We start from the raw sequence: 14564 nt of genomic DNA, 5'->3' as shown, positions 1-14564 counted from the left end.
TCAAAACTAGCAGACAGATACTTAGATGCTCCAAATGAATGGTATTACTATTTTTGTTTGAGGAGTTACATTTCTTCCACATTCGTGAAGTCAAAAATAAATAATTAAAATTAGGAGTAACAATACAGACAGAGAAAAGAAACATCTCTGCATAAGTTGAACTATGCAGTTGCATGTCCCTGGTTTGGTCCTGTGGAATCCAGGCAGTATAGATGATGGTGCCTCTTGGAAAGGATTTGAGAGCTATAGCCTTTTCACTTCAAGAACTGATTAGAATGTATTCAGTTTATGTAAGGAGAGCATATAAGTTTTCTTAATGCCTTTACCAGGTATGTTTTGAATCTCTGAAAGGTCTTTGTTGAAGCCATGTTTAGGCAGTAGGTTTGGTGGTGAAATGGAAGGAATATGGGGTGACGTTGGGCATCCCAGTAAAGATCTGCAAACTGACCAGGAGGCAGCCTCAACAGGTAACATTTCCTTGGTGAAGTCAACCATGCTTCACCCTGGTGGCCCTGAAACCCTGAGTTGATCAGACCTAGGAGATTGATAGGTAAACCAGAAGGCCAACCTGCTAATTTGTAATAGGTGGATTCTAGTGACTAGAATACTTGAGAATTCTGTCCTGGGCATTTTTCTGCCTCTCTGGAAGAACCCAGGAAATAGAATTAGTCATCAGACATTTTAAGATTTGGATAAAATTAGGTAGATATCTTGAGTAGTTTACCTAAGCTAATATTCCCCACAAAAGAGACTCCACGACCCCACCTCCCCAGTTGTTTGCATTCTCCAGATTCTGTGTCTCCTTTCCTTGGAAAATTCTAGACACACTGTATCTATCCTGCTTCTCTGATTACTTTCACAGCCCCTGTCCCCCTACTGTGTTCCTACTTAGGAATTGATATGCCTTTTTCTATAGATTGGTTAATACTACTGCCTATGCCACAATCCAGTGTGATTCTGGATTCATTGTGGGAAATGTTACATCCAGATGAGTTAACTTTACATATATATGAGCTAAATTTTTGATTTTTGCTTTCATTAGTTAAAACTGCAGAATTATGAGGGTGTTGCTTGTAGTTGGCATTCCCAGACATGCTCTGACTTTTTGTGCTAAAGTGTCATAATGGTATAATATTGAGGAATCCTAACACTTCATCTTCATACAAGATCCGTATGTCTTGCAAATGACAGTTTACTCCAGGCTGATTTCTATCTGTGCAGACATATGTTACATTCTAGAGGTCCACGGATGCATAATTTGCAGTCATTTTACAGTGAAAGGAGCTGCGAGCATAGTTTACAGTTCTGCTTTTCACTAGTGTGACCTTGTACAAATCACCTAATTTATTTTGACCTCAGTTAACTCATCTGTAAAGAAACTGTTAGAACAGGTATTTTTACATCTTTGACAGCCTCTACTTCAACAGAATAAGTATCCTGGGCATATTTCTAATTGGACATGAAAAGCAATGTGTCCAGTCTTAGGCCTCACATGGTCTGAGGGAATAAGATGGTATGTTAGCCTTCAATAAGGTTATGCCAAATAACAGTCCACAAAACAGTTGGTGAGGGGCTAGAGGTGGGTGGGGAACATTAAGTGAAATGTTTTAAGCATTGGTCTAGTAGTATGTGGGGTAACCTGCTTTTGTTGCATTTCCATGGGAGCAGCAGTTTTCTCATTACTTCTTTAGTGTCTCCATGGTGGCTTGGCATGGAAGTTGGCCTCCTTTGAAGTGTAATCCAATCCTGGTAGCTATATGTAGGCAAAGCAAAAGAAACATTGTAACAAGAGGTTGTAGAAAAAGTTCAAATGAAATTTATGACTGTGATGACACAAATGATCTTAAAAGGTAGAATAAGAATTGGCGAGACAATAATTCATTCTGTGCAAGAGTGATGAATAAGGGAGGGGTACAGCTATAAATAGAAGATGACTGTAAATCCAGCCACAGATGAAAGGAAGCAATGACTTTATATAGAGGAGTTTGGTTACTATTAAATTTTCAGACGAACTCATATATAGTTAATAGCAGTAACTACTGGGTACATTTTGAACATGAAGGCCAACAAAAACCTACAGTAAACATCATACTTCCAAGTGAGATACCTGAAGCATTTCCTTTTAAATTCAGGAAGAAGACAATGGTCTCTACTATCACCACTTCTATTCAACATTATTTTGGAGTCCTAGGCACTTTAATAAGATTAAAACCAAAAAAGGTATAAAGGAAGAAACAAAATTGTCAAGAATATCCACAGACACGTTATTAGGATTAATATGAAATCTTTAAAAGTTGCCAATTACAAGATAAATAGCAATTAAAATATAGGATACTTAGAAATAAATTTAACATAATGCAAGTAAGTTCTTTATGAGGAAAATTGTAAAAACTTTCTTGAAGGACATAAAAGATGGAGAGAGATTTTATAGATGAAAAGACAACATTGTAAATATTTTGGTCTTCCCCAAATTAATAAAATTTCAGGCAGAATGCTTACAGAATCCTTTTGTCTTTTGCAGGGGTGGTGGTAAAACATGACGAGCTCCTTCTAAAATTAATTTGGCAAAGATAGGGGTTCAAAACAGCCAAGATTATTTTTAAGAACAATAGGCAGGATCACTTGTCCTACCAAATAGAGATCTTGCATTATTCATCAGTAATAATTAAGGTAGTGAGTATTGGTGCAAGGAGAGACCAATAGAAGAGTGGGATAGGAGAGCATAGAAACTGACCTACATGAATAATGGAATTTGGAAGGTGACAGAAATAGCATTTCAGTGGGGCTATTATGAAAGGCAGTTGGCCCTTTACATGGAAAAAGATACCATTTGAATCTTGCTTTATTCCAAACACCAAAAATAAACTCCAGATGGATTAATGGCAACCTAAATGTGAAAAACAAACTGGAATGAAATGTACAGTGCCGGGCATATAGTTAATAATTACATAATATCTTTGCAAGGTGACAGATGACACCTCGACTTCATGGTGATTGTTTTGAAATGTATAGAAATATTGAACCACTATATTGTGCACCAGGAACTAACATGGTGTTGTAGGTCAATTATACTTCAAAAACAGACAAACAAAATCATAGAAAAAGAGGTCAAAAAAAAAAAAAAAGAAAAAGAGGTCAGATTTGTGGTTAACAGGGGGTGGGGGGTGGCAGAGGGGGAACTGGATGGCAGTTAGTCAAAAGATACAGACTTCTAGTTATAAGATAAATAAATACTAAAGATGTAATTTGTAATATGATAAATAGAATTAACACTGCTGTATGTTATATATGAAAGTTGGTAAGAAAGTAAATCCTAAGAGTTCTCATCACAAGGAAAAACAATTTTTTTTCCAATTTTATTTTGTATCTATATGAGATGACATGTGCTCACTAAACTTACTGTGGTCCTCATTTCACAATGTATGTAGGTCAAATCATTGTGCTGTACACCTTAAACATGTACAGTGCTGTGTGTCAATTATGTCTCGATAAAACTGGAAGAAAAAAACAGAAGAAAATATGGAAAACAATGCTAATGATATTGGAGTAGGATGGATTTAAACGCAAAACATACAAGTCAGTAATAAAAGGCAAGTGTATCAGTTTCCTGTTGCTGCTGTAACAAGTTACCACAAATTTAGTGCTGAAAACCACAGAAGTGATCTTACAGTTCTGGAGGTCAGAAGTCTAAAATAGTCTTACTGGGGTAAAATACCTTCTGGGAGACACTAGGGGCGAATCTGTTTCTTGACCTTTTCCAGCTTCTAGAGGTCCCCAGCATTCCTTGGCTTATGGCTCTCTTCCGTCTTCAAAGTTTATCACTTCAACTTCTGTTCTCTATCCTTTGTCTCTGACCCTCTTATAAGGACCTATGTGATTATATTAGGTCTATCTGGATAATCCAGACAAATATCCCCATCTCTAGATTCTTAACTCTTAATCACTTTGCAAAGTCCCTTCCACTATATCAGCTAACATATTCATAGGTTCCAGGATTAGAATGTAGACCTCTTTTTGGATGGTGGTGGGGAAACATTAATTATTGAGCCTACCACAGCAAGCCACAGACTGGAGAATATATTTTCAGCCCTTATAAGCTACAAAGGTTTAATGTATAGAATATAAAAAGAACTCTTTCAAATCAATTGAAAAAAAAAAAGAAAAACCTATTTTAAAAATCAGCAGAGACTATGAATAGCCAGTTCATAAATGTGAGAAAATGGCTAAGGACATACAAAGGATGTTACACAAACCTCACTAGTGATCCAGGAAATGCAAATTGTGAATCAAATAGTAATCAGGTAGCATTACCTTACTTTAGATACAAACATCGGAAGATCTGACAACACCAAAGTTTAGTTTAGTGGCAGAGAAGTGGGATTATTCCTACAAAGCTAGTGGAAGGAGTATCAGTTGCTATGAAGGAAAAATAAGGATGTTTGTTGCAGCATTGATGGATGAAACAAACTATAGTACAGCACAGTCATAAAAGAAAATATATTAAGTGAGGTTCATGTGTTACTAAGGATGTTACAGTAAGATATGTTTCTGTGAAATTTAAAAACAGAGGATGTATAAAGATTCACAACTTCAGCATAGTGGTTACTTCTAGGGAGGGGGAAAAATTAAAATTCCTCTGTACATGTTATGTTTTTACTTGTTTATACAATTTGATATAAATATAGTAAAATTCAAATGTATTACTTCTGGGTGCTGGATACCTGATCGTCCAGATATTATTTATTCTTTTTGAAATGTATTATAACTTTTTTTTTTTTAAGGAAGAAGACCAGTTAGAAAGGTAGGCCTGTGATGAAACTGATTTTCTAAGCCAAGTGAAAGAGGATTTTATGAGGGGCATTATAGTTCCCTGGAGAAGAGTTTGGTTTGAGAGTCTGATAGACCATTGCTTGTTAGCTGAGTGACCCTGGGCATGTTTCTGACCACCCTATGCCTCAACTTTCTCATCGAATAAAATGAGGATTAAACGAGCTAGTGCATGTGAAGCCTTTAGCACATGAAAACACTCAATATTATAATAGCTCATAGACAAGAATTAATATTGGTTGTGCAACATCAAGATTTGATAAGACTGAAAGTATTTATGTGATTTTGTTTTAAATGGGCCAAACTTAGAAGATTCCGGATTAGAGTCTCATTAGAGATTTATGAGCCTTCTATTAAATTTTCATCACTGCAGATACGTTTTTGCCAGCACACTGTTTGGTATTTCTCTGGATTGGAATGGTATTTGAGGTGTACATTATGGTTACTTTCCTTGAATTCAGTCTAGTTGTTCTTAGTGTTTTAGCCATGGTTCACTTGGCAAAGATCAGGGTGAAGTGATATTGTTGGGCTGTACAGATATGGCTGTTCTTAGTGGCTGTTTGCTAGATATTTTTAAAATAAAATAACATGTTATATTTAGAGTCTAACCAACTAACATAATCCTAAGGTAATATCAACACCTTTTCCATACTAGAAGTGATTTGAAACTCAAAGAACTATACAGTGCTAATGTACAAGTCTGTGTGGTTGTGGGTTTTTTTGTATGTAAATAAATGAGCATGTTTATTGCCCAAAGGGAAAGAGCCAGGAAAAAGTGGAAGGTGGAAATGTCAGAGACAGATGATATGGGACAAAAGAATTCCCCTGGACTTGGCAACTGGAAATACCTGGAAGAGTGAAGATCTGGTTAAGGCAGATAAGGATGTAAAGTGCTGAAAAGCAGTAGAGATGATAGCTAACTTTATTACTCTGACAGATGAGGCTGCAAAGCCCTTTGGAGATCAGAACGTGAAGGGCTTTGTATACCATGAAAGGAAGTTTTGGACACTTCCTGTTAGAGATCAGAGCTCAAGAGCTTCCTTCCATCTCAGCGTTTGAACTTGTTTAAGTATCCCAGGCACTTGGCAAATTATCTGGCATGCAAGAAAAATTCAGAAATGTTTGCTAAATTGCATAATTTCTTCTTTCTTCTAAGCAATGAGAAGTAAGGCAAAATTTTATCAGATGCTTTGTTTTTAGTATTTAATAGTCAATAAACTGTCCAAGTAATTTTCACTTCTGTTTTCACTTCCAGAATGGCCTCTTTTTCTCCAATAAATGTGGTCTTTGAACAGGATGTTCCCTTTCATTATGTTTTTGTCAGAGGTCTCTCTCCCACCCCCGCCAACTCCCCCCTTTTAGTCTAACACAGATTCTAACTAGAGATATTCTGTGTGATTACACAAACCATGCTTCTAGGACCCCAACATATTTCCATTTCAAAAATCTTTTGACTATGTGCTTTCAAGTTATAGTTTATGTACTCCCTGGAGTGAAAGATTGAAGTCTTGGTCTCATGTTGACACTGAGCTAACCAATATAATTCAATATTTGCTTTGTCTTTAAAATTAGGAAAAGACCATTTGACAGACTTCATTCCACCTCAAAGGCTTGCTATATGGATTAAAAAAAATAATGAAAAAATGTATAAAGTACATATATTCTCTTTACCATCTTGCAAACTCATGCAATTGATGATTAGGGAAACTACTTCAACCCCATTGTTAAATACTATTCAAGCTAATATTCAAGTCTGCATAGTTTTAAGAAATGTCAAAAATTAGTAGTTAGATTTTATCCAATATATATTGAAGATGTGTTGATATAAATGTGTTGATATAAACTCTCCTTCTAGCAGAGTACCTGTACCTAGGTCTCAGAGCTTCAAATTTAGATGGTGGACACACTTGTTAAGTTGATGGGATAGGTAAGAATGGGGTCATAGATATTAACCAGATGAGCCAGATGAAGTCAACTGCTTCAGATAATGTCACACCTGCCAATCAAAAATATTCTACATGATAAAATTACTTAGAACATTTTAGAACTATAGTGGAGGGGTTAAGAACACAGCCTCTGAGGCCATTTTGTCTAGCTTCAAATGCCAGCTCTTTTATTTACTGTATGTGACCCGTGCCTTCATTCTTCATCTGTAAAGTGGGCATAATAATGGTACCCATGTCAAAGGAAAGTTGCATGGACTAAAGGAGTGAATACAGTTCTACAATTCCTAACGTGAATGTATTTTGGGATTTGGAATTTTTCATATTTTAAACAGTAATATGGTTCATAGATAGCATATAAGACAATAACCCCAGAAAGGTTCTGGGCAACACCCCATAATTAAACACATATTTCTGTTGCTGTAGCAAAATATAATCATGGCTACACAAGTTGGATAAATATTATAAATAGTTTTCTACTTATTCAGATCAGATTTTGTTGCCAAATGAATTAGGTTAAAAAAATTGGGATATATATATATATATATATATATATATATATAATATATGTATATATTCATATATATATCCATCCATCCATCCATTCAAAATCCCTTCTATATGGTTTGTGTGTGTGTGTGTGTATGTATATATGATGCCCAGCACATATTAAGTGTCATGTATGTTAGTTATTACTATTATTGTCATTTAAAATATTATTTTAGTTGATGGAGTGATAAGTTTTCTTTTCATTTATACAGTTTAAGTATTCTTTTCCTTTCTTAACCACATCCTCCTTTTAGAAGCTGTATCCTCTTTGTATGGCTTAGACTTCACCCAGCAGGAATGTCCTGTCCCTGCTGACACCTAAGAAGAGCCTGTGGCCCCAAATGGTTGGCTGTCTTCTACGTTAGCATGGACTGAGGCCAAGAGATTTGTAGAGCTCAAATTGTAATTAAATTCTGGTGGTTTCTGTTGTCCTTGGAAAGTTCCGATTACTCTGTCATCTTCAGTTTTAAAGACTGTTAATAGTTTATATATACTCTTCCTACTTTCATATTTGGAAAATGTATCAGAAAAATAAGATTTTAACATAGTTCTTCAGTGCTCTTTATTTCTGAATGATTGCCTTCCTAATCTTCCTAACCTTTAGGTACATTTATAAATCGAGTACATTAATAAATTTAAGTACAGTTGACCATTGAACAACAGGGGTTTAGGGGTGCTAACCTCCCCATCTCCACCCCCTATAGGCAATGGAAAATCTATGTACTGCTATTTCTGCCCCAAGACAAAGGAATTGATAAATGTCTCACCCAAGGGCAGGAAGGTGAAACAATTTCGATAGAATCAGGACTCGAACCCAGTTCTTTTGATTCCATATATTGTGATCTCTAATGAACACAAACTTTCCCCAACACTTAGTTAATTTAAAGAACTGTAAAATGAAAATACAGATACTAAATTTATTGGAAAAAAAATCCACGTTCAGGTGGATCTGCCCAGTTCAAACCCATGTTGTTCAAGGATCAACTGTGTATTTATAAATTAAGACCATTTAAGTAAAAATAATTTAAATAGAGAAAAGTCAAGTTAAACATATATAACAAACCTCTAAAGAGGGAATGACTTTTTAAGCTTAGAAACAATAGATGTTCGCAAATGAAAAGTTTGATAGATGGGACCACATGATGATATCTCGTTGTTGTTCATGGAAAGGAGGGAGGTTTGTCCATGCCTGTTAGTCATATTTCCTCCTTGGTTAATGCTGTTGGTTTGTGTTCTTTGCCCATTTATGTATTGGGTCTCTTAGAGGATCCTTACTGATTTATGTAAACTTGTAAAAATATCCTCAGTCATTTTCTGCAGTTTTTTTCTCAGTCTTCCTGCATGATCATTTTTTTTTTTTTTTTTTTTTTTTGCACTATGCGGACCTCTCACTGTCATGGGCTCTCCCATTGCGGAGCACAGGCTCCGGACGCGCAGGCTCAGCGGCCATGGCTCACGGGCCCAGCCGCTCCGCAGCATGTGGGATCTTCCCGGACCGGGGCACGAACCCGCGTCCCCTGCATCGGCAGGCGGACTCTCAACCACTGCGCCACCAGGGAAGCCCTGCATGATCATTTTTAAACAATTTTTGAGATCCCCTCCATCAGATTTTGCATTGTTATCGTAAGATAAATTTTCTAGGTATAGAATTGCTAGATTGTCTTTGAAATGGGGAGTGAATTTGATGCAATTTCAGTGATAATGGTAGTCTTTAAAAAAAATGCCTTTGAAAAAAAAATAATAAAAAACGCCTATGTACACAGGACCTATTTTCTTAGAATATCACTTAGCATTTAAATTATATCCTCACATAAGATTTTAATTTTTCCCTGTGGAATATAAAACAGTTACCTCATGTACGCATTAAATGCCTGTGATGTAAGTGCCACGCTTACCGCAGCAAACTCTTTACTGAGGAGAGTGTTGCTGACGGTTGATCATGAGCCCAGCCCATGCTCCTTGCCTGTCTGCCCTTCCTTACTAATTAGTAACTCAACAAGTAGAGGTAAGCTGAAATGCTTTTTCATTAGCTTAAGGGTGAGAACATTGGGAAAAGTCCAGCAATGAAGTCAGGGTCTTATCTGTGGATTTTGACTGTCCATTAATTTTCGGTCACCAGTTTTAGTGGGTAATTTATTTATTTTTGTTTATTTATTTATTTATTTTATTTTTTTGCGGTACGCGGGCCTCTCACTGTTGTGGCCTCTCCCGTTGCGGAGCACAGGCTCCGGACGCGCAGGCTCAGCGGCCGTGGCTCACGGGCCCGGCCGCTCTGCGGCATGTGGGATCTTCCCGGACCCGGGCACGAACCCGTGTCCCCTGCATCGGCAGGCGGACTCTCAACCACTGCGCCACCAGGGAAGCCCTTAGTGGGTAATTTAGAGCCTGCTATTGGCTGCATTTCTAAACTAGTGCTGTTCTGGACCCTCCTATAAGGACATTTCTTCTATAAATTGTTGGAATGCTTCCAATTTTTATTTTGCAGGTAGCAGAAGAGAAGCCTCATCTTGTTTGCAGTCACTCAGGAACTCAGTGACTTGAGATGAATTTCCATTCCTGACCCAGTTTATGTTGTTTACTGAAGGAAAATCAGTGCTCCCGGGCAGTTTATTTTATGCTTAGCTTACAGCCTCACTGCACACAGTGATGCTTACCTTCTTTTCCAGCATCCTCTAACCCCTCAGTCTGCAGTATCTGATACCATAGCACTAGCCACATGTAGTTTTTTGAATTAAAATTAAATAAAACAAATTCACTTTGGTCACACGAGCCAAACGCTCAATGCTCAATGGCCACATATGGCTGTTGAGCATGGAGCATGCTCAATATAAAACTACTCCGTGGTGAATGTGTCTGTCAGGAAACTAGGATCCGAGAAGATAAAAGGCACAAGTGGGAGCAAAGTTTTTCACTGCATGACTTTTGGTTCCTTTTGGGTTTTTGAACCATGGTAACATGTATTCAAAAATTTAAATTGGTAATTATTATGCCTATGTTAGCATGTAAATGTGCTTGCATATATTTTTCTTTAAATGGACTTCAGAAAACTTATCTGGCAACAACATGAGTGAAGAAAAGAAAGAATGCAAGTATCAGTACAGGGGAAGAATCCTCCAGGCCAAATAAGAGTCAGACCTAAAACAGGACGTGGGGGGGGTGGGGGTGGGGGTTGGAAGGTTCGGATTGGCGAATAAGGGATGGCCAGAAAAACTATCGCAGTGATATCGCAAAAACGATCGCATTTCAAATGCTCAATGGCCACGTATGGCTAGTAGCTACCATACTGAAGATACAGATATACAATATTGCTAACATTGCAGAACGTTCCCTTGGACAGTGCTTCACACCTTCCGTGATCCACAGGCAACCTTTGCCACATAACATAAAGAGAAATTTACAACACGTTTTACCTACTTCAGAAACCTGGAAATCTCTCAGTATCCTTTATCTTTCCTTGTATTTCAGAGGAAGCATATTTCATCCTTTTCAAAGCGATCCTTTTCCTCGTGGACTGATTCCAGTCAGGAGTTCTGAACTGATGGGACAGTGGATTGGACCTCCGCCTTCTTCCCTAGAACCACCCCTCTTGTCTTGCGTCATTCAGATTCTTCCCATTACGTTGCTACCTTCCACCGTGCCCGCCACATGGACCAACCGCCGATTTCCCTCCTCTTTACCAAACTTCTCTAAAAAAATAGCCTGTATGCCCTGTGTACAATCTCTTCCCGCTTATTCCTCAGCCCTTGCAGCCTAGATTCTGCCCCTCATCTCCTGCATGTGGCTCAGTGAGCTCTCTCATTGGTTACCAGCTGCCCCCTGATCGCCAAACCCAGGCAGCCTCGTTGCAGTCACCCTCTCTTCCTCGACATTGCAAAAGTATTTGATACTCTGGCCAACTCTTCCTTATAATTTTCTTTCTCCTTTACTTCTGTGATATGTCCTCTTTTGTCTCCTCTCTCCTAGTTCATTGTTCAGTCACCTCCACAGACCTGCCTTTCATCACCACCCCCTTCGTTTGTCAGCGCAGTTCTGTCCTCCTGTCATTTCCATTTCCTTACCCATAACTGGCTCCAGTTATTACCCAGATTCTGAGAGTTCCCAAATTATCATCCCTACGTTAGATCTTCTCCCTGAACTCCAGATCAGAAGGTCCAGCGTTCATTGGACATTTCTGTTAGGATTATCCTGCCTCTATCTCAACCTTCAGACCTCCAGTTCTCAATATAAGTTCTTAGCTGCGGGGCATATTTCCTCTCCAGATTTTCTTATAATTAGTGTTGACTCTTGAACAACATGGGGGTTAGGGGTGCCGACCCTCCGCACAGTTGAAAATGGGCGTGTGCCTTTACTGGTGGCCCTCCATTTCCGTGGTTCCACATCCAAGGATTTAACCAACCTCAGACTGTGTAGTACGTATTTATTGAAAAAAATCCCCATACAATTGGATCTGCGCAGTCCAAACCCTTGTTCACAGGTGGACTGTGTACCACCGTGACCCCAGCCACACTCTGGCACATGTTTTTTCTCACTTTCTCATTCCATCTGTTTGTCTCACTTGGTGTCTCTCCTCACTGCAGTAGTTTTTCTGGCCATCCCTTATTCGCCAAACCGAACCTTCCAACCCGCGCCCCACCCCCACCCCGCGTCCTGTTTTAGGTCTGACTCTTCTTTGGCCTGGAGGATTCTTCCCCTGTACTGATACTTGCATTCTTTCTTTTCTTCACTCATGTTGTTGCCAGATAAGTTTTCTGAAGTCCATTTAAAGAAAAATATATGCAAGCACATTTACATGCAAACATAGGCATAATAATTACCAATTTAAATTTCTGAATACATGTTACCGTGGTTCAAAAACCCAAAAGGAACCAAAAGTCATGCAGTGAAAAACTTTGCTCCCACTTGTGCCTTTTATCTTCTCAGATCCTAGTTTCCTGACAGACACATTCACCATGGAGTAGTTTTATATTGATTTTTTTTAGGAAAATTTTAATGTGTATAAAGCACATGTTATATATGTGTGTGTGTACATAAATTTTCCCTTCTCTACACAAATGGCAGCATAAGAAATATGCTCTTCTGCACTACTCTTAACTTTGTCTTTGCCACTAAAGAACATATCTTAGAGATCTTTCATAACAATCTCATTCTTTTGTACAGCTATATAGAATTCCTCCACAATTTACTTAACCCGTGCCCACTTGATGGACATTTAAGTCATTCTCCATCCTTTGCTATTCCAAACACTGCTGCTGGGAATCACACTTTGATAAGTCATTTTGCTCTTATGCAAGTATATCTGCAGGTCACTTGTGAGAGCTGGTTGTTGGACTGTTTATTTACTGTTCTCTGAGCGTCCACAGTCCCCGCCCCCAATGCTCTGCTTCTCATGTGCCAACTTACACATAGTTCAGCCCCTTCCTACTCCTCTGCCCAAAAGCCTTCAAGGACTCCCTGTCGGCAATAAATCTGTCTCTGCCCTGTCATTGTGAAGGAGAAGCAGGCAACTCAATACACAGTAGCAAACAGCAGGAGCGCTCGGCACTGTTTCTTGTTGGACTCTGTGTTCTAGCTACATAGGTCTGTCTACCTGCTGTTTCCCTAACATGGCCCGTGCCTTTCTGTCTCCCCTCTTTGCACAGAGTGTCTTCCCTTTATTCTCCATAGGCCTCTCCAGATCCATGGCATCTTTTGAGACTGAGCTCCTACACCACCATGTCTGTGAAGCTTCCTTGATTCCTGCACCCTTCTGCTAAAAAGAGTCTGGGCTTCCACTGGGTACTTTCATAGGGCATATCCTTCTCTGCCCTGGATTACATTCCAATATCTGTGCAATTCTTCTAGTTTCGCTTCTAGTTAGTAATGCCCCAAACATAAGGATGGTGACTTGTTTTGATTTCTCATCCCCCAAAAGTTGCCTAACATGGTGTCTTGTATATACCAATGAATGAGAAAGAGCAAAGTTGATTCTGTTCTTGTCTGACATGAGGGTTGGGGGAACACTTAAGAGCCTAGAGCCAAGAAGTCTTGTATTCTCCGTGACTGCTCCTGTGACCTCCTGGGAAATGAAAGTGCTGTTCCATTCTATGTTTATTCTATGGCCAGCTAAAAGCATTGGCAGGACCAAAAATGTGGTCTGTATTACAGCACAACCAGACTTTAATATGTGATTGGAACCAGGTGTCCATTTTTATTATGACAGCAAGGCTCCTGTTTTAAAGCTTCGATTTTAATTTACAAAAAAATTGAATAAAAATTATTTATGGACTCTAGTCTCACCACTGCAGCTTTGACTGTAAGGCCATTAGAGGGTAGAGCAGTAAACTGCATATGAAACAGTGGATCCAGGGTACCCTGCGTTCTAACCGGGATGTCACTGAGGTGTGGCCACTGTGTATGGTGATGTTTTCTCTTTTCTGTGCTGTTAGGTTTTTGAAGAACCCTCCATTAGCCTTTTTGCTCTGGAACATTGTGAGGGGAGAGAGTTACATCTAGAAGAGGCTGTGAACTCTGTTCTGAACAAGGACCTGCACTTCTACACCCAGTCTGTGTGGGCAAAAAGCGGACTGTAAGTATGGGACAAGGGCTTGGCCTGCTTCAGTCACTCTTGTAGGACAGAGTTGCGCCGTTGCTTTTTATTCCCCCACTGCTGCTGTTACTTGGTCTGATGGCACTCTTACTCCTTCTTTTCTCTCTCCATGTAATTGCTTCTCTCAAATAAGAGAAGACAGTGGACTGTGTCCAGTATGTAGTAGCTGGCAGTGGTCTGGGAGAAGAGCCCGCTGGGAGAGAAGGGCTGCCATGTGTTCAGAACATGTGTCCTAGAGAAGGTGGACCAGATGACCATAACAATTTGAGCCCACTTTCCTTTTAGAAGAAACCTAATTAAGCCAGCAGCTTTGACTGGTTGAGACCATTGCCTGCTTATGACAAGCGACTAAAACTAATAGGGTTTTTTTGTATTTTGATTTGACATCTTGTTTATTCTAGAGCTGTTTGCTCCAAGGCGCTTACTTTCAGGCTGGATGTCCTGGCTGACCCAGCCCACCTACCAGAGTTGCCTTTCACTCAGGATGTCAGTCAGGGTGGATCCAGGTCTTGCGGGGCCTGCACTTTTACAATCTGGGGAGATGACTCTAAGAAAAGAGATGAAAAATGATGGGTACATGAATTAGGTATGAACTTGCAAATTTATTCAGAACGGAAATGGTAAGTGGCCTGCAAGGGAGGGGCCCTGAAGTTGAAGCT

The 14564-nt window shown here is 39.2% G+C and overlaps 1 protein-coding gene across 3 annotated transcripts in view; it reads left to right on the top strand.

Annotated features, from left to right (window-relative positions):
- The window catches only part of CRYBG3 (crystallin beta-gamma domain containing 3), a 116232-nt gene that overhangs the window by 84004 nt on the left and 17664 nt on the right, over nt 1–14564 (top strand). For 2 of the 3 annotated variants that reach the window (XM_059065697.2, XM_067034850.1), the window contains one exon: nt 13745–13884. In XM_059065697.2, coding sequence (XP_058921680.1) covers nt 13745–13884 — 140 coding nt within the window. Of the gene's footprint in view, nt 1–12983; nt 13095–13744; nt 13885–14564 lie in introns of all 3 variants that reach the window. The other variant, XR_010840801.1, reaches the window with a different exon arrangement.

This window comes from Kogia breviceps, chromosome 5 (genome assembly GCF_026419965.1).
Source record: "Kogia breviceps isolate mKogBre1 chromosome 5, mKogBre1 haplotype 1, whole genome shotgun sequence".
Taxonomy (NCBI): Eukaryota; Metazoa; Chordata; class Mammalia; order Artiodactyla; family Physeteridae; genus Kogia; species Kogia breviceps.
Note: the sequence above shows the minus strand (reverse complement) of the source record. Positions and strands in the feature narration are given on the sequence as shown.